Source organism: Podarcis tiliguerta (assembly GCF_965153285.1).
Source record: "Podarcis tiliguerta genome assembly, chromosome: 17".
Lineage (NCBI taxonomy): Eukaryota > Metazoa > Chordata > Lepidosauria > Squamata > Lacertidae > Podarcis > Podarcis tiliguerta.
This window is the reverse complement of record NC_139550.1, coordinates 40,372,353-40,395,147: the sequence shown is the minus strand read 5'-3', so window position 1 is coordinate 40,395,147 and position 22,795 is coordinate 40,372,353. Positions and strand designations below refer to the sequence as shown.

Sequence of the window (22,795 nt, the reverse complement as noted above, 5' to 3'; positions counted from 1 at the left end):
CTATGATTCCTCTTGTAGACCAGAAAATTGTCCAAAGCTTGCTCCACACTCTCTTTGAAGTTACTAAATTTCACTTCTTCAAACTTTCTCAAAGTGCCATTCTCCAAAATGTACCTTATCCAACCTGAATCACTCAGTCCATATGTGGCACTACTTTTCCAAATCTGTGCTTTAATCTCTTTACTCTCATAGTCCGTTTTTTTGCCCATCAATTTGAGACTCTATTACTGTAATTTCCACAGACGATTTCTCTTGCACAGACAGAGCCTGTTCTGTTTGATCCATATTCTTCTCAGATATCCCTCCTTGTTGAGTTAATTCCGTTTCTTGAGCCGGGTTTACTAAATTTTTTGCTTGTTGAGCCAAGCTGTGTACGTTTTCCTTCAAATCGGAGATACCAAATTCCAGAATAGACAGGTTTTTTTGAAATTGTTCAAACAGAGCTGTTATTTTTTCTGCCATGTTCCAAAGCCTGTTCTTTCAATGTTATCTTGTTGTCAAGGTCAGTTACTTGTATTTAGTCTGCAGGATTGTAGCCTGTGTGGGGATTTCCCATCCAAAAGTATTAACAATATAACAATCCAATATGCGTTTCTGTAGCAGTCCACAACAGACTGTTACAGTTTCCTTTAGTTATTTTTCATCCACCTTTCAATAACATATAGTTCAGCTCCCTTTTTCCTTTCCAAAAGAAAGGGACAAGAAAATTCAATTCTCCCTTAATCCGTTCCTTCTTGATAGTTGTTTTCTAGTTGTAAGAATTCGTTTTCTCCTTTTGGCAGCCCGGTCCCGGGCTCGAGACAGTAAAAAATAAAATCAAATTACACTGCTCTGCAGGGCTATAAACTGTTAAAGCAATCTCCCCCTCTTCCCCTACTTCCGAGGGGGGGTTTAAAGGGCTTAGGTGACAGATTTATTTCTTTACAAAGTACTTTTTAGAGGCTCCAGTTTTCTCACTTTTGCCTTGATCTTTCTACAAAGTGGAAGGTGGGCTTCCTGTTTTAACCTTCCATCTACTACCGAATTCCAGTAATTTGTAATCCAATTTCCGTTACTTACAAAAGTTTCTTTGATCCAAATGTCCACAGGAAAAGTTGGCGCTTCCTGACAGCAGCTGTGCGGCTTCGCTCCCCCGAAAGCAGCCATCGATCCGAAGTGCCGCGCCGCTCACCCCATGGCACTCCGGAGCCCCGAAACCGGGTCTCCCCGCGAGTAGGGGAGGCGCTGATGGCACAAGCCAGATCCCAAGCCCACGGTCTTCCTCCGACCGTGGTTTTTTGCGGGTCTCCGCCTCGCCGTAGGCGGTCAGACCCTTCCTTTCGGTGAGCGGTCCCCTCCGAGACGGAGGAAATCCGCCATTGCCAGGCGCGCTCAACCCAGAAGCCCCAAACCTCTCCATTCTTAAGGAAATCAGCCCTGAGTGCTCACTGGAAGGACAGATCGTGAAGCTGAGGCTCCAAGACTTTGGCCACCTCATGAGAAGAGAAGACTCCCTGGAAAAGACCCTGATGTTGGGAAAGATGGAGGGCACAAGGAGAAGGGGACGACAGAGGACAAGATGGTTGGATAGTGTTCTCAAAGCTACCAACATGAGTTTGACTAAACTGCGGGAGGCAGTGGAAGACAGGAGTGCCTGGCGTGTTCTGGTCCATGGGGTCACGAAGAGTCGGACACAACTAAACAACTAAACAACAACACACCCACTTGGACACTCCAGTCATAACCACTTCAAACCTGGGTCCCAAAAAAGGTTAGCCAGCCCTGACAGTCACCAGTGAGTCTGAGTTAGGGAGAAATGTTCCCTCTCAACTGAACAAGGTGGATCAGTTAGATGCAGATCATGAGGAAGATCAGTTGGATCTCCTCACCGAAAAAAGAATGTTGGGTGGTGGGGAGCAGGGGGGAAAACCTCACACAGCATCCTCTACATGCAAAACAATATTAGTTGCTCTAGAGCAGTATTGCCCAAACTTGGGTCTCCAGCTGTTTTTGGAGCTGTTAGCTAGCAGGACCAGTGGTTAGGGATTATGGGAACTGTAGTCTAAAAACAACTGGAGACCCAAGTTTGGGAAACACTGTTCTAGAGGGAAAGAATCCAAACAACTTTTGCAGATACGGGAAACTACTGGCTCCCCAGATGTGGCTGAACTATAACTCACATCAATCACTGCCAATGGTGATTGATGATGGGAGTTGCAGTTTGGAAGGCCAAAAGTCTTAACTGAGACACCATAATAAAATCATTTTAAGCCCACTAGATAAAATTCTCAACTCCCCACTCACACTTCTCACATACAACTGAATAAAAAAAGCATTCCCCAGGGGATGTCTGGCGATTCCACAAGCAGCAGAAACCTTTGCCACATTGGCTTTCTCCTGCTGCATTCTGTTATTCTGACCAGCCACACACCTGCAGAGAGGTAACAACATTCCATCTCATTGCTACATTTGTATGGTCGGCTCAGAAAAGCAAGTAACAGTGGAGTTGGAATAGAACCTCAAACAGCAAGCCCTTAACCTCCAGCTATGTCTCAACTCCTCTCCATTTTCAGCTTCACAGAAATTCAGTCCAGAATTTACAGGAAGCTGAATGGGCTTTGAATTCATTTTTTCATCAGGAAGATAAAGCTTACTGTTAACTTGGTAAGCAAGCAGCGCTTACCAGAGAAAATAAAGATTCCAGGGTTCTTCAAATCTGAGTGCTCTAGATTCTAGACATAAAATATTACGTCAGCTCTAGATTCAGAAATGGAAGGTTTTCATGTTGAATACAACAGCTCAGTTGGTTAGAGCATGGTGCTGGTAATACCAAAGTCGCAGGTTCAATCCCCATATGGGACAGCTGCACATTCTTCCATTGCGGGGTTTGGACTAGATGATCCTCAGGGTCCTTTCCAACTATATGATTTGCTTCCAGAAAAGTGATAGCTCAAACCTAGGACAGGGAAGGTCATACTGTTCACACAAGAAGCTTTTGGGGTTTTGGCAGGAGGTGGGGAGTGAAGAGAGAACATAATAGAGGTTTTTCAAATTACAACCATACAGAGACAGGGAAATATTTACCATCCTCTCAATGTCAGATCTTGAGATGACTGGAGGTGAGTTCAAGATGCACAAAAGCAAAGTCTGTCTTAACAGACACAACACATTTAACTTACGGAATTTGCTATTATTCAACTTACTGATGGCTGTTGCATAGCTTTGGGAGACTTTGAAAAAGGCTTTTGAGAAATGGTTCCCTGCTCTGCTTTACTGCAAACAAATCACAGAGACTTGAGGAATTCAACTTTATCCATTACAATTTACAACCCTGAATATGAATGTGATCAGAGTGGTCGGCTGCTGTACAGAAATCCGCCCCCAACCCAATATTGCATATGACTGCATTTCATTAGACAGGTAGCCTGTAGCTGGATTCTTTACTTTCCTTCTCTCTCCAACCCCAGATTATTACAAGTTTTGTATTTTGATTTTTAAAATGTGGTTGTGTTCTTCTGCATAATTGAAAACGGAATATAAAGAGTTTAAAAAGGAAGAAGGCTTTAAAATACAATGCAGCACAACTGTTGAGGCCCACATGATCACTAAGTGGAACTTTAATATACAGAGGCAGCATATATCTGAATGCCAGATCTCAGGAACAAAGAAAAGATCAGCAGCCTTGTTGCCCTGCTTGTCAGCAACCCAGAGGCACCTGGACGACCGCGGCTGGAAACGGGATGCTGAACTAGAGAGACTTTCATCTAATACAGGCCATGCTGACAGGGCCAAATTAAAATCCAGAAGCCATACTATATGCATAAACACCTGCAGCCACCCAAACTGTTTGCCAGAAAGCCCCATGCAAGCATGCAACCCAAAACATGCAGGATTTCTCAGGGGCTTGATGAAACGCAGTTCCAGTGTTGATGTCTGTGGCTAGCAAAAAGATGCAGTGATGGGATGGCAAGACACATCTCATGCAAAGCAAGCCATCTTGTGAGTAAGCAGGAAAGAGGAGGGAAGAAACAAGGAGGCTGAACGACACAACTGAGCAGATGTGAAGAGGCACTAACCATAGCAAAATGCAGACACTGTCTCCAGCGGCACTTCTGGCGCTTGAGATTCCTCCCGCCAAACTTGGGCTTGTCACAGCAAAAATCACAGCGGCCACAATCCATTTTCAGCAGGCAGGCTTCACACTTGCCACACTTACGGTTTCGCCGGCTAGCAGAGGTCTGCTGCAGTGGATGGAAAAACACAGGCAATCAGGAAGAGCCAGGCAGATTGCGCTGTAAAGAATGAGCAATGAGTAATCTCTGTGGGTACCCAAAAGACAGTGAGAACCTTCTATGGTGGCAGGTGGAAGACAGTCCTTCCAAGACACTGAAAAACCAGCCAAGTCTATTCTTTAAGCAACTGTTGCCTCCTTTCAAAACCTTTTATCAGCTGATCTTCCACAGGCAGTAACAGGAAGAACACAGCTTGATCCAGGACAACCCCAATTTTTGTGTGCTGTTTGTCAACAGGAACAGAGGCTCAACTCCAAATATAGTTTTCATTCTCAACTGTGAAGTAGGAAGTTTTAGAATGGCACTTCTTACTGTCAACTGGTCACGGGGTTTTTGAAAACAGACCTCCACACAAGGCTTTTCAGATCTTTCACAGGCACTCAGAGTCTATGCAGATTCAATGTGTCGGACACACTGCTTTTGAACTGCCCGATATGACCTTAAGATACTGCCAGAGAAATCTGCTAAGCTTTCGGACAAAGATGGACAGTCCACTAAGGATTGCAGCAGCCCACTTTATAGGCATTCTAAGGCCAATCCATCCATCCTGCCTTGTGCTTTATGATTCTGGCAGTCACCTTTTTGTGGTTACGTTTAAATGGGACCTTAGGGCTAAGGGTAGATAATAAATAAATAATAAGCATTTCTCAAGCACCCCTTTTCCTTCTTTCCCCAGAAGAAGAAGAAGAAGAAGAAGAAGAAGAAGAAGAGGAGGAGGAGGAGTTGTTGTTTGGATTTGATATCCTGTTTTATCACTACCCTAAGGAGCCTCAAAGCGGCTCACAATCTCCTTTCTTTCTTCCCCCACAACAAACACTCTGTGAGGTGAGTGAGGCTGGGAGACAGATTAGAGAACTGGGCCAAAACAAACAAGATGAATTTTAACAGGGAGAAATGTAAAGTATTGCACTTGGGCAAAAAAAATGAGAGGCACAAATACAAGATGGGTGACACCTGGCTTGAGAGCAATACATGTGAAAAGGAACTAGGAGTCTTGGTTGACCACAAACTTGACATGAGCCAACAGTGTGACGCGGCAGCTAAAACAGCCAATGCAATTCTGGGCTGCATCAATAGGAGTATAGCATCTAGATCAAGGGAAGTAATAGTGCCACTGTATTCTGCTCTGGTCAGACCTCACCTGGAGTACTGTGTCCAGTTCTGGGCACCACAGTTCAAGAAGGACACTGACAAACTGGAACGTGTCCAGAGGAGGGCAACCAAAATGGTCAAAGGCCTGGAAACGATGCCTTATGAGGAACGGCTAAGGGAGCTGGGCATGTTTAGCCTGGAGAAGAGGAGGTTAAGGGGTTATATGATAGCCATGTTCAAATATATAAAAGGATGTCACATAGAGAAGGGAGAAAGGTTGTTTTCTGCTGCTCCAGAGAAGCGGACACGGAGCAATGGATCCAAACTACAAGAAAGAAGATTCCACCTAAACATTAGGAAGAACTTCCTGACAGTAAGAGCTGTTCGGCAGTGGAATTTGCTGCCAAGGAGTGTGGTGGAGTCTCCTTCTTTGGAGGTCTTTAAGCAGAGGCTTGACAACCATATGTCAGGAGTGCTCTGATGGTGTTTCCTGCTTGGCAGGGGGTTGGACTCGATGGCCCTTGTGGTCTCTTCCAACTCTATGATTCTATGATTCTATAATACTTCTTTCCTGGGCACATAGCTGATTTAGCATTTCAAACTACAGTGGTACCTGTACTTAAGTACTTAATTCGTTTTGGAGGTCTGTTCTTAACCTGAAACTGTTCTTAACCTGAAGAACCACTTTAGCTAATGGGGTCTCCTGCTGATGCTGTGCCGCCACCACGCAGTTTCTGTTCTCATCCTGAAGCAAAGTTCTTAACCCGACATAATATTTCTGGGTTAGCAGAGTCTGTAACCTGAAGCATATGTAACCCGAGGTACCATTGTATTTTCAGATTGTGACACATCCGTGGGGGTGGACAGGATGGGCTGCTAAAGCCCTCACAATCCCTCCCCTTCCCGATTCCATTTCCAAGGCTTCATCAGCTCCCAACACAGTTAATATTTTCCATTCCACTTGGGAGTGCAGACTTCTGGGTGGACTCCATCGATTCCCATCACATGATGAGAGAAGGGGGAAGGAATGCAGGTCTCCATTTGTGATACACACACCACGCAACTTTGGGCACCTGTACACTGATTAAGATCTTAGAAGAAAATGTGCTTCAAATCACTTTCTCAAATGGCTGTAGAAATAAATTGTAGCTCAGCCGCATCCCAGAGACCCCCATGCAGAAAAGCCATATGCTTACCACATTGTTCTTCAGCTGGGCAGTGGGATGCTTGGGGGGACGACCAGGTTTCTTCCTTTCCTTCACTGCTCCTAACTGCTTCTTCTGTTAAGAAGAAACCCACGTGAGTTGGGGTGGTCAAGGAGACCCTTCTAGTCTCCGTTGTTCCCACAAAGAAGTTTACATGCTGGGAAATGCTGCAGTATTCTTTTACCTATGCAAGACTTTCAGGTACCTCATCCCCTGCTGAGGCTCAGCCCCACACAACATGTCAGAGCTTTCCCAAATGAGTCGGGTTGGTGCTTATCAGGGAGCAGGACCCCAGGTAGAAAAGACAGTGTGCAACACCATGATTTCAACTCACTTTAGTATTTGCACCGAGTCTGATACAGTGTGTATCCCTTGCAATACAGAAAGGAGTATTCTCCAGGAGCAAAAGCACACTATCTATAAACTTTGGACCAGGAGTCGGCAAGGTTTTTGTGGCTTGGGCCAGTTCACAGCCCTGCAAACGCCATGGTGGACCAGAGTGTGCGTGCGTGTGCAAATGTTATTTCAGGCATGTGCAGCTTCGCTTCCCATTGGCTGCAGGAACTTCCAGCATTGTGGCTCCACGCCCATTTTGTGCGGCACACGGAAGCCGACCGAGTGGGCAGCGGGGGTCCTCGAGCGGGCGGCTGGGTCCATGGGCCAGTTAAATGACCCCCATGGGCCGCTTGTGGCCCATGGGCCTTAGGTTGCCGAACCCTGCTTTGGACCAACTGAGTCTTGATACAGTTAACTTAATAACTCACACAGACTAAGCCTTACTTCTAGTTAAATAAGGCTTAGTCTGTGTGAGAAATTAAATGTAAAATTAAATAAAAAAATGAGAGGCACAAATACAAGATGGGTGACACCTGGCTTGAGAGCAGTACATGTGAAAAGGATCTAGGAGTCTTGGTTGACCACAAACTTGACATGAGGCAACAGTGTGATGCGGCAGCTAAAAAAGCCAATGCAATTCTGGGCTGCATCAATAGGAGTATAGCATCTAGATCAAGGGAAGTAATAGTGCCACTGTATTCTGCTCTGGTCAGACCTCACCTGGAGTACTGTGTCCAGTTCTGGGCACCACAGTTCAAGAAGGACACTGACAAACTGGAAGGTGTCCAGAGGAGGGCAACCAAAATGGTCAAAGGCCTGGAAACAATGCCTTGTGAGGAACGGCTAAGGGAGCTGGGCATGTTTAGCCTGGAGAAGAGGAGGTTAAGGGGTGATATGATAGCCATGTTCAAATATATAAAAGGATGTCACATAGAGGAGGGAGAAAGGTTGTTTTCTGCTGCTCCAGAGAAGCGGACACAGAGCAATGGATCCAAACTACAAGAAAGAAGATTCCACCTAAACATTAGGAAGAACTTCCTGACAGTAAGAGCTGTTCGACAGTGGAATTTGCTGCCAAGGAGTGTGGTGGAGTCTCCTTCTTTGGAGGTCTTTAAGCAGAGGCTTGACAACCATATGTCAGGAGTGCTCTGATGGTGTTTCCTGCTTGGCAGGGGGTTGGACTCGATGGCCCTTGTGGTCTCTTCCAACTCTATGATTCTATGATTCTAAATCATCAAGTGCTGACTGATTTAGGGGAATACAGTGGTACCTTGGGTCCCAAAATTAATCCGTTCCGGAAGCCCATTCTAAAACCAACCCGTGCTAAAACCAAGGCGTGCTTTCCCGAAGAAAGTAATGTGAAATGGATTAATCCCAGGCTTTTAAAAACAACCCCTAAAACTGCAATTTAACATTCATTTTACTATCTAACAAGACCATTGATCCATAAAATGAAAGCAAATAAGACAGTATTGTAGATGATAAAAATTAGAATTAATTTTTTTCCCTAACCTGCACTGATGATAGTCATTGTTTGGAGGAGGCAGAGCTTTTATCCATTTCCACAGTCACACAATCAATCAGTAGCTGAACTGGGTTCCACAGAGTCACAAAAACAAAGTCACAAGCCATAGCCATGAAAAAGTCACACAAACAAAAATGGAAAAAAAGCTCCAAATTATCAATTTTGTGTTGCGTGGGACACAGCAGCTGACAGACTCAGCAGGAAGCCTCCAATCAGCAGCAGGAGGACTCAATTTAGAAATGGAACAGACTCAACAGGAAGCGGAACATGTTTTAATTCCAAGGCAAAGTTCACAAACCGAAACACCTACTTCCTGGTTTGCAATTTACTATTTCCAAGTTGTTTATAAACTAAGCTGTTATAAAACCAAGGTACCACTGTGTGGGAAATTCCATGACATTTTGACATGAATTTCAAAAAGGGCAGATAAGACTGCTCAGAGGGGCCACCCAGCTTCGTGGACCAGGAGGCCAGTGACAGTTTCACCCAGGAAGTACCATGCTCAGCAGGGGCTGCTGGGCACCTTATTAGAGAATGAGTTATAGCTGTAGCCTTTATGAGCCAGCTACATATGCCTATTCAAGAACGTGTCTTTGAAAAGAGAACCCAAGAAATTTGGGGCAATACAGCAAGTGGACCACAAATTAAAGGTCCACAGTGCAAACCAACCTATGATCCTTTCCTTCTCTGCCCTCTTAAGGAAGGCATTTTTCCATTCTTTTTAAATAAATGCTTCTATAACTCCACTCACAAAATATTGTTCTGAATCTGTGGCAGCCCTCTGCTTGCTTTCAGATGCAATGATCAAGAACTGGGACATTTCACTTCCACTGGCATTTTCTGCATGAGCTATTTTATCTCCTAAATCTCCTTATGAGATTTTCTAGAATAAAACAAGCAGAAAACAAACAAAAGTCTTCAAGTGGGTAGGCAGGATCCTAGCAAATCACTGGTGCTGCTTTACGCAGATGACGCAGCAATCCTCTCAAGAACACTGATGAGGCCTTAAAAGGGCCATGAAAACACTGGCAACATATTGCAAGGAGAGCCAATTGGAACTCAATTACCAGAAAACCAAAATTATGGTTTTTGCCAAGAGGCCCAAACCACATCCCTGGTACATCAATGGTCACAAGATTGAGAAGGTCACTTGCTTCAAAAGCCCATGGCGACTACTTTGCAGGGAATGCCCAGAGAAGCGCAAATGCTATCCTCAAGTACCTCAGGACCAAAGGTGGACACTATATACCTGCAGCCCTCAAACTGTTGAGGCTAAATTGATTGCACAGCTCTTATACAGTGCCTAATTAGGTCCCTCTGCCAACTACGCACCACTATAATTGATACAATCCAAAGTCTTAAGATCTGCTCTACAACCATATGTCAGGAGTGCTCTGATGGTGTTTCCTGCTTGGCTCGATGGCCCTTGTGGTCTCTTCCAACTCTATGATTCTATGATTCTAAGTGCCTAAACACGTCTCCAATGCTACCATATGTCTTGAAACTGGATCCATGAGAATCGAGGCCAGAGTGTGGCTCACCACTTTTAATTACTGGTTGAGACTATCTTTCTTCCTGAGCGGCCTTGCTCCCCTGACTATTAAGGATGATTTCCAATCAACATGGAAACGAGCAGTGAAAAATATAACTACTCTAGGCTTCAACCCACAGATTTTACTTGACATAGGGCATGAACAAGCTAAAAAAACAAACAAACATTAAACAGCATGTGGAAGACACAGAATGTCAAGCAGACCTAGCCAGGTCCCCAAAATTTCTAATCAGTGAAACCAGTAGATACCTCACCTCCCAAATGCCATATATAACCAACCTTGAAATCCCAAACAGTGTAGGGCCTTCACTCTGGCCTGTTGTCAGGCACTCCCCTCAGCCATTCAAGAAGGCCGTAATAGCAAGCCACCATACAAGGAGAGGAAATGCCCCTGTGGCTCTAGGCAGCAGGAAACAACGGAAAATGCCTTTTTCCATTGCCAGTACTATATAGACATACGAGCCAGGTTTATCCTGCCTATCCTGCACAAATTCCCAGGACATACAGAACAACCCAACATCTCTCTGCTACTCCAGGATGAAAACCCAGATGTTACATACTCAGTTGCTAGGTTTTGCACTGCCATGATGGATATTCGCTGAAGGTTGGTTTGTGCTACAAACCAGTCTTAAACTGAAGGCCCATATTGCAAGACCGCTATTCCCCTAAGCTCCACCCCTTATAGTTGTTTTAACTGTATGTCTTTTAGTCCTTATCTGTTTTAATTATCAGTTCTTATTCCTCAATTATCTATCCTGTACTCTATTCACATGTTTTATCCTATGCTTGTTTCCTTGTTCTTATTTGATTTAACAATCACCTGTTTAAATCTGAACTGCTATTTTATTCATATGTTTCTCTTATTCTGGTCTGTGACTGTAATAAAGTTTATTCATTCAACAAATCACTGTTAGTGATCTGTACCCCAACCAATCTGAATTTAAGATTATGGTGGGAAAGTTCCCTATCCATCTACTGTTTAGAAAAGAATTTGGTATTGTAAAAACTTAGCAAACATCCTCAAAACAAAAACTTGTTTGTGAGAACTTATAAGCTCCCCAAGCTGTAAGCACCTCCCCTTATCTACATAGACCAACCTTCACCAAGCTGGTGCCCCCCAGATTTTGGACTACAACTCCTATCAGTCATGGCCTTGCTGGCTGAGACTGATGGGAGGGTACCAAACTGGTGTAGGATGACCTGTCCTAGACATATCCCTCTTGCCTCTGAATCAATGCCCCAAATGCACTTTTTCTTAAAAGGCTTTCACATAAAAATTACAAGCCTCACCTATTCCACTTTTAATTGTTAAAGTCTCTCCCTCCCACCCTTCCTCTTCATTTATCAGACAGCAGAACCTACCTCTACCTGCCTGTTGACCTCTGAGCAGTGACAGGTTGACTTGCGTCAATCCGTGGCTGGTTCAAAATCACCCCTGGATAATCACAGAGACTAGGAGTCTGTTTGAAGATGAACCTTCTGCATAGTGTTATCTTCATCTCACAAAGGAACAGGGTAAGCAACTGATATGAGTCGGCCAGAATCCTAACAAAGTAAAACCCGGACTACTACTTCAGAATAAATATTCACCCAAGAAACAAACAACAAAGAAGTGGCATGCACTCACTGACCCCAACCAGAGTGAGCAATGAACATGGAAAATAATAAATGAAATGGGAAGTCTACATTTAGGGTTTGTCTTTCTGTTGCTTCCCAGCCCTTTTAGAGACAAAAGCCTTCTGCTTCAAGAAAGTACAATCTTTAACAACAACAACTAATTTAGAGCATGTGTGTATGTCACAGAACTGTAGAGTTGGAAGGGACCCCAAGCGTCATTTAATTCAACCCCCTGCAATGCAGGAATCTCACATAAAGCATCCATGACAGATGGCCATCCAACCTCTGCTTAAAAACCTCCCAAGGGAGACTCTTCCACTGTCAAACAACTCTTACTGTCAGAAAGTTCTTCTTGATATTTAGTCGGAATCTCCTTTCTTGTAACTTAAAGTCATTTGTTCAAGTCCTACCCTCCAGAACAACTTCTGAGATATTTGAATATGGTCATCGTATTTAAACACTGGTTTGGGTCCTAGCCTCTGGAGCAGGACAAAACAGGTTTGTTCCCTCTTCCATGACAGCCCTTCAGATATTTGAAGATGGCTGTCATATCTCCTCTCAGTCTCCTCTTTTCCAGGCTAAACAGACCTAGCTCCTTCAACCGCTCCTCATAAGGCTCGGTTTCCAGATCATCCTGGTTGCCCTCCTCTGCACATGTTCAAGCTTGCCAACATCCTTCTTAAATTGTGGTGCCCAGAACTGGACACAGTATTCAAACAGAATAATGTATGCAGGTTGCTCTAGACTTGTGTAAGATACTTTCCAAGGTGATATTGCTGACTGTTAATGCCATTATACTGTGTAAGACATAGCTCCCTGTTGCCTACTTACCCTTTGTCTTACTGTAGGGATGCCTCCAGGATCCCGTTCCATGGTGGGTTTCCATTTCTAGAAAAAAGAAGACAAAGAGGTGATGTGGTGAGTAAACAGAAATGTTCTGCATTTGGAAATTCCCATGAAATTAGTAGAAAAGAGCTGAGAGAAATAGAGGAGAGGCATGATTGAACTGGCTTCCCTAACTTGGTCAAATTCAGATCATTTGCAAAGAGATTCAATCACAGTTGTGCACATTCCCAAGGGGCAACCACATGAAATGTTTGTGGGACCAATATCAGAAGGATGCAGGATAAAAGCCATCCAAACCAAACAACTCAGTCTGCATGCTCTACAAAACTTTAAGGTCAATCTGGCACACAAACTCCCTAAATTTCTGCAAATGGAAGTCATTTGTGGTGGAATTCATCCCAAGCTCATTGGCAAAGAGCGTTTCCCCCCACTCTCAGCAGAAAGATCAGCCAAATAGCTAACAAGCTGGTCAAAGCCTGGATTCAAATACCCAAGTAAAGCTTAAAATTAGGACAGTAGGGATGGCATAAGTGTGAGGATTATCAGAATATGCCCATATGGGAAGTACCGTATTTTTTGCACCATAACACTCACTTTTTTCCTCCTAGAAAGTAAGGGGAAATGTCTGTGTGTGTTATGGAGGGAATGCCTACGGGTGGCATGCCTATGGATTTTCCTCCTCTAAAAACTATGTGCGTGTTATGGTCGGGTGCGTGTTATAGAGCGAAAAATACGGTACTCAGCATGGATATTGCTGTTAACACACATATATGTCTACAGCCAAAATCCAGTGTGCTTATGTCTATAAGTCAATGCAGACACGTTATGCACCCCTTGGCAGAGACAGCATCAGAGAAGAAACACAATATGCCTATTAACTGCACCTCGACCCAAGTATTTTACTTTTATTGACATATGGTGGTGAAACATGTCTTATGGACGTAAGAGGAGCGTGCTGGATCAGACCCACAGCCCATTTAGTCCAGCATCTTATTCTCCCAGTGGCCAACCAGATGCCTGTGGAAAACCTGGAAGCAGGACGCAGTGACCTTCTCCCTTCCTAAGATTCCCAGCAACTGGTCTTCACAGCATTACTGCCTCTGACTGTGGAAGGAGACTACAGCCATCTTGGCCCTCTCCTCCTCCTCCTCCCTGAACCTGTCTAATCCTCTTTCAAAGCCATCTATGTTGGTGGCCACCAGTGATTCCTGTGGAAGTGAATTCCAGTTTGACTATGTACTGTGTGCATAAGTACTTTCTTTTACTCTGTCCTGAATCTTCCAACATTCGGCTTCACTGGATGTCCCCGAGAGTGAGAAAAAGCTTTCTCTATCCACTTTTCCCATGCCACGTTTAATTTTATAAAACTTCTGTCACGTTACCCATTACTCACCTTTTCTCTAAACTAAAAAGGCCCAAACGCTGCAACCTTTCTTCACATCGTCGAAAGTGCTCTGCTACCACAGTAAGTGGCTTGATGCTGCAACACAAACATCTTTGTAGGATCCAGCATCAAGCCACTTACTGTGGTAGCAGAGCGCTTTCGACGATGGCAGCTTGCAGCAAGCTGGGCCTTGGGAAGGGGCCCATCCTGGCAGCCAAAGAAAGGAAGAAAGGAGAAAGAGTGAAGATATCCCCACATATTCAGAGTCATCAGAGGCAGACCCAGCCAAAAGCTCAGTCCAGGAGAAAGAAGAGACAATGGGACACCTCTTTCAAAGGAGGAAGATTGTGCTGCAGAAAGGGAAACTCAAGAGATGTATGTTGCATCTCATATCAGTCTTGGGGCATGAAAAACCAAGAGCCTCAAATGAAGGCCTAATGCAGGCAAGATACAGGAAGATCCAGGTGTTTCTGGACTGCGTCTTGAGCTTAAAATTGTGCCTATTTTCCCTCGGCTTTTTGACTCCATCTTCCTGCTTCTAGGACTATTCTAATCCATAAGTTCCTCAGTTCCTCCTATTCCCAGTTATAGCAACCAAGTATGCTAACAATGCACAGATTCTTAGTGTACTTGGTTGCTATAACTTGGAGATTCCGACTAAACATCAGGAAGAACTTTCCAACAGTCAGAGCTGAAGAATAGTGGAATAGACTCTCACGAGAAGTGGGAGATGTTCCTTCTTCGAGGTTTTTAAAGCAGAGGCTGGATGGCCATCTGTCGGGTATGATCTAGTTGAAATTCCTGCATTGCAGGGGAATGGACTAGATGGCCCTTAGGGTCCCTTCCAACAATTTTATGGTCACCTCTACTTGCAAGCCTGCACTCCTGCCTGCCCCTTCAGTGCTTGTGCCAGGGCCTAGTCTCCAGCTCAGCACTCTAGGAATATAACTAACCAGAATCAGAAGAAGCACATGTTTAATGCACCAGGCACTAGCATATCACCATGATCTTTAGGGCTCAACCTGCAGCACACTCCGCCAAAAGATGATTGGCCACATTTGCTTTCATTATTTCATGAAGATCCAGTTGGAGGAAGCCACAGCACACCACACTTGCAGATTATGGACAGCGTAGCCAAACCTGCTTTACTGTAAACTGCATTTCAGTCTCTCAATGAATAATGCGATGGCAGTGACCAGCTAGCAGTAGGTTTGACGATTCTCCCCCCTATTATTAATATCCCAAATGAGCAGGGAATGGGAGACCAGGCAAGCGCATGCCGACATTCTGCAGGCCTTCCAATCATATCAGCTCAGCCAGGACTGAAAAATTACACTCCATTATGTCTTGACCCCCACTCACTGCAGATGCTGGTGGTGCAGCTGGCAGCCTCTTGTGGTGTCCCCTTGGGGCCCGCTGGACCTTGGGAGCTGGCCCATCCTGGCAAGCAGAGGGGGAAAGAGGGGGGAAATACAGGAACAGATAAAGGCACACACAAAGCTAAGGGACTTCTGACACCAGGCATATAATCCTAAGAGATTATTGATGAAAAACACAGCATTGTGTTCCATCATCCAAGGAAATGAGAGGGCTATCCTAGGTTATCCTAACAACCCTCCAAAATGACAAAGAGAATGTGTCTGACCAAAAAAACCAACTTACTGGCCAAGCAGGCATTTAAATCCAAGTCTACCCAGTTCATAAATCGAACTCTCCATTATCTGTCTGATAAATTGGGCATTCTGACACCCACTACGACATACACCACTCCCAGGCTCATGATATGTGGATTTGAGGTGGGGGGAGAACTTGAGTCCAATATCAGATGGACTGTGTGCAGTCACACATTCTTGCCTCTATCATGAGCTGCATGCAGATTCAGTACCACTCACTGTCACGGGTGCTGACTTCTTCTGCCGGCGCCGTGCTGGCGTAAAGGTCTCCTCCGTGGAGAGGACTTCCTGGTGTCAAGCAGGAAAGAGACAGAAGAGGCCATCAGGCACAGCACAGACTTGCCAAGGGATGAGGAGGAAACGAGACGCCAAGACATCTCCCCAAGAACAAATACAGACCCAGAGAAAGTCATGCCCAAGGTCTCCATATCGCAACTGATGGCTACATATCGCAACACACCAGCTAGTACAGCCATCATCAAAAGAGGAACATGAGATCAGCATGCTGCTGCTCCCAACATTAGCCTGACAAGCTGCAGGCCCTCACCATGACTGATGACTGAACAAGAGGGGGAAACATACCAATGGCAAGAGAGGCGCTTTTCCAGAAAACAAGAGGCTGCATGAAAATCTATGAAGCAATATAAATGGAATAAAGGAGCACAACATCCACAGGAATGGAATCAACTAAGAGATGTCAAACCCAGAGAAGGCAACACAGCAGGTACTTACTACTGTAAGCTTCTTCGTGCTGTAGCCATCTTTCTTGGGTGGAATTTTTTTCTGAAAGGATCAAGAGATGGTTAGTGCCAGAGCTACAAGTCACCACCTCATTCAGGATCAATACAAATCTCAAAACACACAACCCAAGAGTGTGTGTGACAGGAAGGGCAAGCAGAACATTCACAGAGCAAGCTAAAGCCTTTTCTAGAAGAAGGATAACCCAGAAGATGGGAGAGCAGTCTCCAGGTGTGGTTAATTCTGCACTGACCATGGAAAGTGACCATTCTCATCAAGGAAAGCAGAATCCAGCAACATGTATAAACAGTACACATTATTCACATTTCCATCATCCCTTGTTTTATCCAATTTTAAGTATTTCGTAATCATGTTTGAGAGCAAAGAGCTATACAGGCCAATGACCATCTACCCCTCCTCCTGAAAACCTCTCTGGCTTCTGAGATTTCAGCAAGCAGTGCCCTTGCATTTTCATGTATAATTTCACAGCCATAAAGGCTAGAAACTGCGAAAGAAAGAAAGAAAGAAAGAGGAAGGATTGTCAAGGAACTGAATTCCGTGATAACCATGCCACTGGGCTGTAGCAGAACCACCTCAAGATGTTTTAGGTTCTGTGTTTGAGAGTCTAGGGCTTGCTGATCGGAATGCCGGTGGTTCAAATCCCCTCAATGGGGTGAACTCCCATTGCTTGGTCCCTGCTCCTGCCAACCTAGCAGTTCGAAAGCACGCAGTGCAAGTAGATAAATAGGTACCGCTCCAGCAGGAAGGTAAATGGCGTTTCCATGTGCTGCTCTGGTTTGCCAGAAGCGGCTTAGTCATGCTTGCCATATGACACGGAAGCTGTACGCTGGCTCCCTCGGCCAGTAAAGCAAGATGAGCGCTGCAACCCCAGAGTTGTCCGTGACTGGACCTAATGGTCAGGGGTCCCTTTACCTTTACGGTGAATAGAAACAAGCCTACTTCAAACTATAGTTTATGAAATTGGATTGTTTCCTCTATTCATAGTTAAGATTAAGGTATAATTAAAAGTTTGGACAACCTACTAATCTGTGATTAATAAATCTGAATGTTTTGGTCTCCTCATGGCCTTGCCAGTGGAGGACAGTGGAAAACGTGTGAGTTTGGGATGGGGAGAGGAAGGAGGTTAGGCTCATTCCTGTAAGTATTAAGAGGTACTTCTACATGTGCTACATATTTAGGCTGCCTACGGGAAGGTAAACGGCGTTTCTGTGCACTGCTCTGGTTTCGCCAGAAGCGGCTTAGTCATGCTGGCCACATAACCCGGAAAAACTGTCTGCAGAAGCGGACAAATGCTGGCTCCTTCAGCCAATAAAGCGAGATGAGCACCGCAACCCCAGAGTTGTTCGCGACTGGACTTAATTTTCAGGGGTCCCTTTACCTTTTTAATGTTGCTCTTAGAGCAGAGAGACCAAGTATGGATCACATCAAATTGATGGTTATGTCAGGAATTTCAACGTATGCAATAAAATTTCAAGGGGAGATCCCAAATCATCCTAAATGATCCAGAAGTTGAGTATTCTTGGAAGTAAAGCGAAGCATGGAGTAAAAAAAGTTACTATACCATATGGGTTCCTTCATAGTCTATCAAAGATTCCTCAAGGGGGTAGGGAGTAGCAGTACCCAAGATTTCCCCAAAAGAAAGCTTGCCTGTGACTTTGATTTTCCCCAACAATATGCAGCTGCAGGAAACTGTTTAAAATTTATTAGGCTACATTGTCAGTTTGCCCAGGGCAACAGCAAGTCTCAAAATGCAAGCCAGTATTTCTGAGGAACTCACTCCGCAGACAAGCAGAAAAGAATATCAGAAGGTAGAAAGTGAAAGCAACCAATTTAAGTCTTTGATCCTTCCTTATCCAAGTAGCGTACACAACGTTGGCCACTTCATTTCAGCAGTTGTAATAGTACCCCAATACTCTGGCCACCTCATGAGAAGAGAAGACTCCCTGGGAAAGACCCTGATGTTGGGAAAGATGGAGGGCACAAGGAGAAGGGGACGACAGAGGACGAGATGGTTGGATAGTGTTCTCAAAGCTACCAACATGAGTTTGACTAAACTGCGGGAGGCAGTGGAAGACAGGAGTGCCTGGCGTGTTCTGGTCCATGGGGTCACGAAGAGTCGGACACAACTAAACGACTAAACAACAACAAATAGTACTGGAGAAGATAAAAGCATCTGTAAATAAAAGAGGGAGATCAGTGAGCCAGCATTTCAAAGTTGCTGTTGTTGTAAGTTATTTGAGGCAACATCTATGTAAGCTTCATACTGTAAACGCCCACAGAAGGGGATAAGGAGTAAATATTTATTCATTAAATGCCCCAACACCTTAAAGCCATCCAATGAATTCAAGAGGTCTCTTAGTATAAGAAATATATATCCTTACCCTACCTGTAGAATTTGTCACCACTTTACTTTTAGATGCCTTTGTGAGCAGCTTTTTAAAGTTGGACAGGTTATATCAGCAACTATTATTACTATTATTATTTTATTTGAATTTATATACCACCATATACCCAGAGGTCTCAGGGTGGTTCACAGAAGAAAATCAAAATATAAAACCACAAACTATATAATCAAAATAAAAACAACCCAATACCCCCCCCCCAAAAAAACGCACATTTTAAAAGAGCATAGGATGTCAATTAAATCAACCAAAGGCCTGGCTAAAAAGGAACGTTTTTGCCTGGAGCCTAAAGGTGTATAACGAAAGTGCAGGGCAAACTTCCCTGGGGAGAGCATTCCAGAGATGGGGGGCCACTGCAGAGAAGGCCCGTTCTCGTGCTGCCACCCTTCAGACCTCTCAAGGAGGCGGCACACGAAGGTGGCCCTCAGGAGATGATCTCAGGGTCCAGGTAGGTTCACATGGAAAGAGGTGGTCTTTGAGGTATTGCGGTCCTGAGCCATTTAAGGCTTTATGGGTCAAAACCTAGAATTGGGCCTGGAAACTAATTGGTACCCAGTAAGGTTGGACCAGGATCAGTATGAAATGCTCAAACCATCTTGCTCTGGTGAGCAACCTGGCCACTGAATTCTGCACTAGCTGAAGTTTCCGAACTGCCTTCAGAGGCTGCCCTACATATAGCGCATTGCAGTAATCTAACCTTGAAGTTACCAGAGCATAGGCAACAGTAATTAGGCTATCCCTGTCCAGATAGGGGCATAGCTGGACCACCAGCTGAAGCTGATGGGAGGCACTCAGGGGCACGGAGGCCACCTGAGCCTTGAGCAACAGCAAAGGATCCAGGAATACCCCCAAGCTACGTACCCACTTCTTCAGAGGAAGTGTAACCCTATCAAGAGCAGGTGACCTCCCACCCATCTGATCTAGGGAACTACCCACTAACAGTGCCTCCATCTTATCTGGATGGAGCTTCAGTTTGTTGGCTCTCATCCAGTCCATTACTGAGGCAAGACACTGGTCCAGCATTTCCACTGCCTCACCTGCAGATGTAAAGGAGAAATAGAGCCGAGTGTCATCAGCATACAGCTAATAACGTACTCCAAACCTCCAGATAACCCCACCCAGTTGTTTCATGTAGAGGGGGATAGGATTGAGCCCTGCGGAACCCCAAAGGGTTCCTAAATCTCAACTGCATGAATTGGAAACTCTCCAATGTGGCTCCCATGAGCAGGAGTACTTCTGTTTTTTAAGATATTAATGGATTGAGGTAACTATTGGATTACAATTATAAATGGAACGCAAGAGGGACTTTACAAAAACTTTAGAAACTACCTACGGAGTTCTTCAAATGCAAGACTGTGTGAAATACTGTGATGTTTGGACTTATAATTGTTTTCGTGAGACATCAGCTTGTTAAAAGAGATGGAAAGAACAAAGAGCTGGATGTCTGCCTGGAGCCATGGCCAGATGCCAGTACAGTGGTACCTCGGGTTAAGAACTTAATTTGTTCTGGAGGTCCATTCTTAACCTGAAACTGTTCTTAACCTGAGGTACCACTTTAGCTAATGGAGCCTCCAGCTGCCGCCACACGATTTCTGTTCTCATCCTGAAGCAAAGTTCTTAACCTGAGGTACTATTTCTGGGTTAGCGGAGTCTGTAACCTGAAGCGTATGTAACCTGAAGCATCTGTAACCCGAAGTACCACTGTATACTTTTGGCTCAGGAAAACAAGATGGTGATTGCTCAGACGCAGTTGGAAAAAACAGCTCTTGAAGGGAGACAGTGTGGAAGACGAATGATTGATTATAACATAAAAAGGAAGAACAAAGGAAAAATATTTACACACAGAAAACTACAGGCTTTAAATCCCTCTTGCAAGTTAATAGATATGGATTTTTTGAATATGAGTGAAAGGCATTACACTAGTGGCTGCAAAAATAGAAGAAGGGAATTGCTGATTCAAGATCGGAATTACTGTATTTGGATTATATATGAGACTATGCGCAGGACCTAGGAATAATTATCTCCAGACGATCAAAGAATGGGAAGTCACCAAATTTGTTTAATTTGGAATATATAATTGGCTTTATAAATTGTATTATGATTTGGTATGATTTGACATTGTAATAATGTGGCCCATATTGGAGTGTTATTAATGAAAAATTAATAAAAAAATAGTGAAAATTATATTTAAGAAGGGACGCGGGTGGCGCTGTGGGTAAAAGCCTCAGCACCTAGGGCTTGCCGATCGAAAGGTCGGCAGTTCGAATCCCCGCAACGGGGTGCGCTCCCGTTGTTCGGTCCCAGCGCCTGCCAACCTAGCAGTTCGAAAGCACTCCCGGGTGCAAGTAGATAAATAGGGACCGCTTACTAGCGGGAAGGTAAACGGCGTTTCCGTGTGCGGCTCTGGCTCGCCAGAGCAGCGATGTCACGCTGGCCACGTGACCCGGAAGTGTCTCCGGACAGCGCTGGCCCCCGGCCTCTTGAGTGAGATGGGCGCACAACCCTAGTCTGTCAAGACTGGCCCATACGGGCAGGGGTACCTTTACCTTTACCTTATATTTAAGAAGGTGGGGGGTCTCTACTTCCTTGGAGGTTTTTGAGCAGAGTTTGAATGGCCATCTGTCACAGATGCTTTAGCTGTGATTCCTGCATAGCAGAGGGCTGGGCTGGATGACCTTTGGGGCTCCTTCCAACTCTATGATTCTATGCCTTAAAGCAGAATTGAACAGTAATTGGGGAGTTGGGATGAGTTTATCTAAATCATGCAGACATCCAGGTTATTTTTTCAGATGAAAATGTTTTTCAGTTCCCAAACTTCCTTTAGTATCAGTAATAATCAAGCTATTGATCTTCATACTAGGTAATATAATCTACTCACAGAATTTCTGGGTAGCATTTGTTGATTTTGTATTATATTTTTACTGCTGTAGGCTGCTTTGATGGGCATTGCCCAGAAAAGCAGGCTAGTAATGTTTTAACATAAAATAAAGATTAAAAAACACAGTACAAAAAAGTCAACTAGAAAAAAGAGGATAACTCATGAGATATCGTTGGGACTCAAATCTACATGGCAGGGACATTCTCCAAGAGTGAAGAAGTTTCTGAAGCAGGCCACTTGAAGCCCCTTCTCAAAGTCCTTCCATCTCACAACTATTAACGGCAGACTAACTTCACTGGATGGCTCAATGAAAGGCACTTTCCTTTTCCCAAAAATATAATCGTTATGAAGACAGAAGCTCTCAGGCAATGGTATTACTCCACAAAGAATATTCATCTACTTTAATTTCAAAGTTGGGAACCTGATAAATTCAATAAGCACCACACAACTGGAATGCAAGCTACATTGTGTGAAACATGACTGTTGCCTTTATGAACGTACAACTAAAAATAAAGAGAATCCATGAGAATTTAACCATTATCTCAGTAACAGCTTTAGAGCACAGAAATTGGATTGACAAAATGCATGTTTTTAGGACTTGGGAAGCACTCTAAACAAAGCACAAAAGGCAATCCTATAAAACCAATGAAATGTTCTGAAAACAGTATAGAAGTCAACCCAAACTTGCCGTGGTCCAGTAAAGGTGCAACAGCAGAAGCATGTTGCCTAAGATAAAACCACGTCATAACCACAGTTTTGTCCACCGCCCCAATGCCCCCATCTCCTTCCTTTTGTTAGAATTCCTGCTCCATGATTGCAGTCATAGGATTGTTGTCTTTCGCGTGACGGTATATGTTTCGACTCCACAGAGTGGGAAGTGACAGAGACAGGATGTTTGTGTTACTGTGTTCCGTGAAGTGGGACTATTGTCCTTTGTTCTTTTTCTCTTTGCTGTCTGATGCAAAAGGGAGAGGGAGCCATGTTGCAGTGCTCCATGTGTGTCACGCTCATGTTGCGCAAACTCTGTGGATCCCTAAGTGTGCCAGTGTCGGTTGGCATCAGTCACTGTGATGTTCAGGCTGAAGAAAGCTTATGAAGCTCCCGAACGATCCAGCAGGAGGGAGAGAACATGCCAGTCGGGCATGTGTCTCTCCTGACACCTTTCACACCTATCCTGTTTTGCTCCCTTCTCCTTCCTTTCCCACCCATCCTGTTTTGCTCAGTGCCCTGATGGAAGTACAACAGACTCTCATGG

General features: G+C 44.5%; 1 protein-coding gene across 36 annotated transcripts in view; it reads right to left on the bottom strand.

Annotated features, from left to right (window-relative positions):
• The window catches only part of MBD1 (methyl-CpG binding domain protein 1), a 152,096-nt gene that overhangs the window by 101,938 nt on the left and 27,363 nt on the right, over window positions 1-22,795 (bottom strand). For 15 of the 36 annotated variants that reach the window (XR_014506618.1, XR_014506619.1, XM_083420981.1 and 12 more), the window contains 7 exons: window positions 16,234-16,284; window positions 15,721-15,789; window positions 15,191-15,268; window positions 13,970-14,035; window positions 12,430-12,486; window positions 6,560-6,643; window positions 4,056-4,220 (listed from right to left, as the gene is read on the bottom strand). Coding sequence is in view for 34 of the 36 variants with exons in the window: in XM_083420981.1 (XP_083277107.1) it covers window positions 4,056-4,220; window positions 6,560-6,643; window positions 12,430-12,486; window positions 13,970-14,035; window positions 15,191-15,268; window positions 15,721-15,789; window positions 16,234-16,284 (570 nt within the window). In the remaining 2 variants the exon portion in view is untranslated. The remainder of the gene's footprint in view (window positions 1-4,055; window positions 4,221-6,559; window positions 6,644-12,429; window positions 12,487-13,969; window positions 14,036-15,190; window positions 15,269-15,720; window positions 15,790-16,233; window positions 16,285-22,795) is intronic. The other 21 variants (XM_083421002.1, XM_083420988.1, XM_083421004.1 and 18 more) reach the window with 5 other exon arrangements.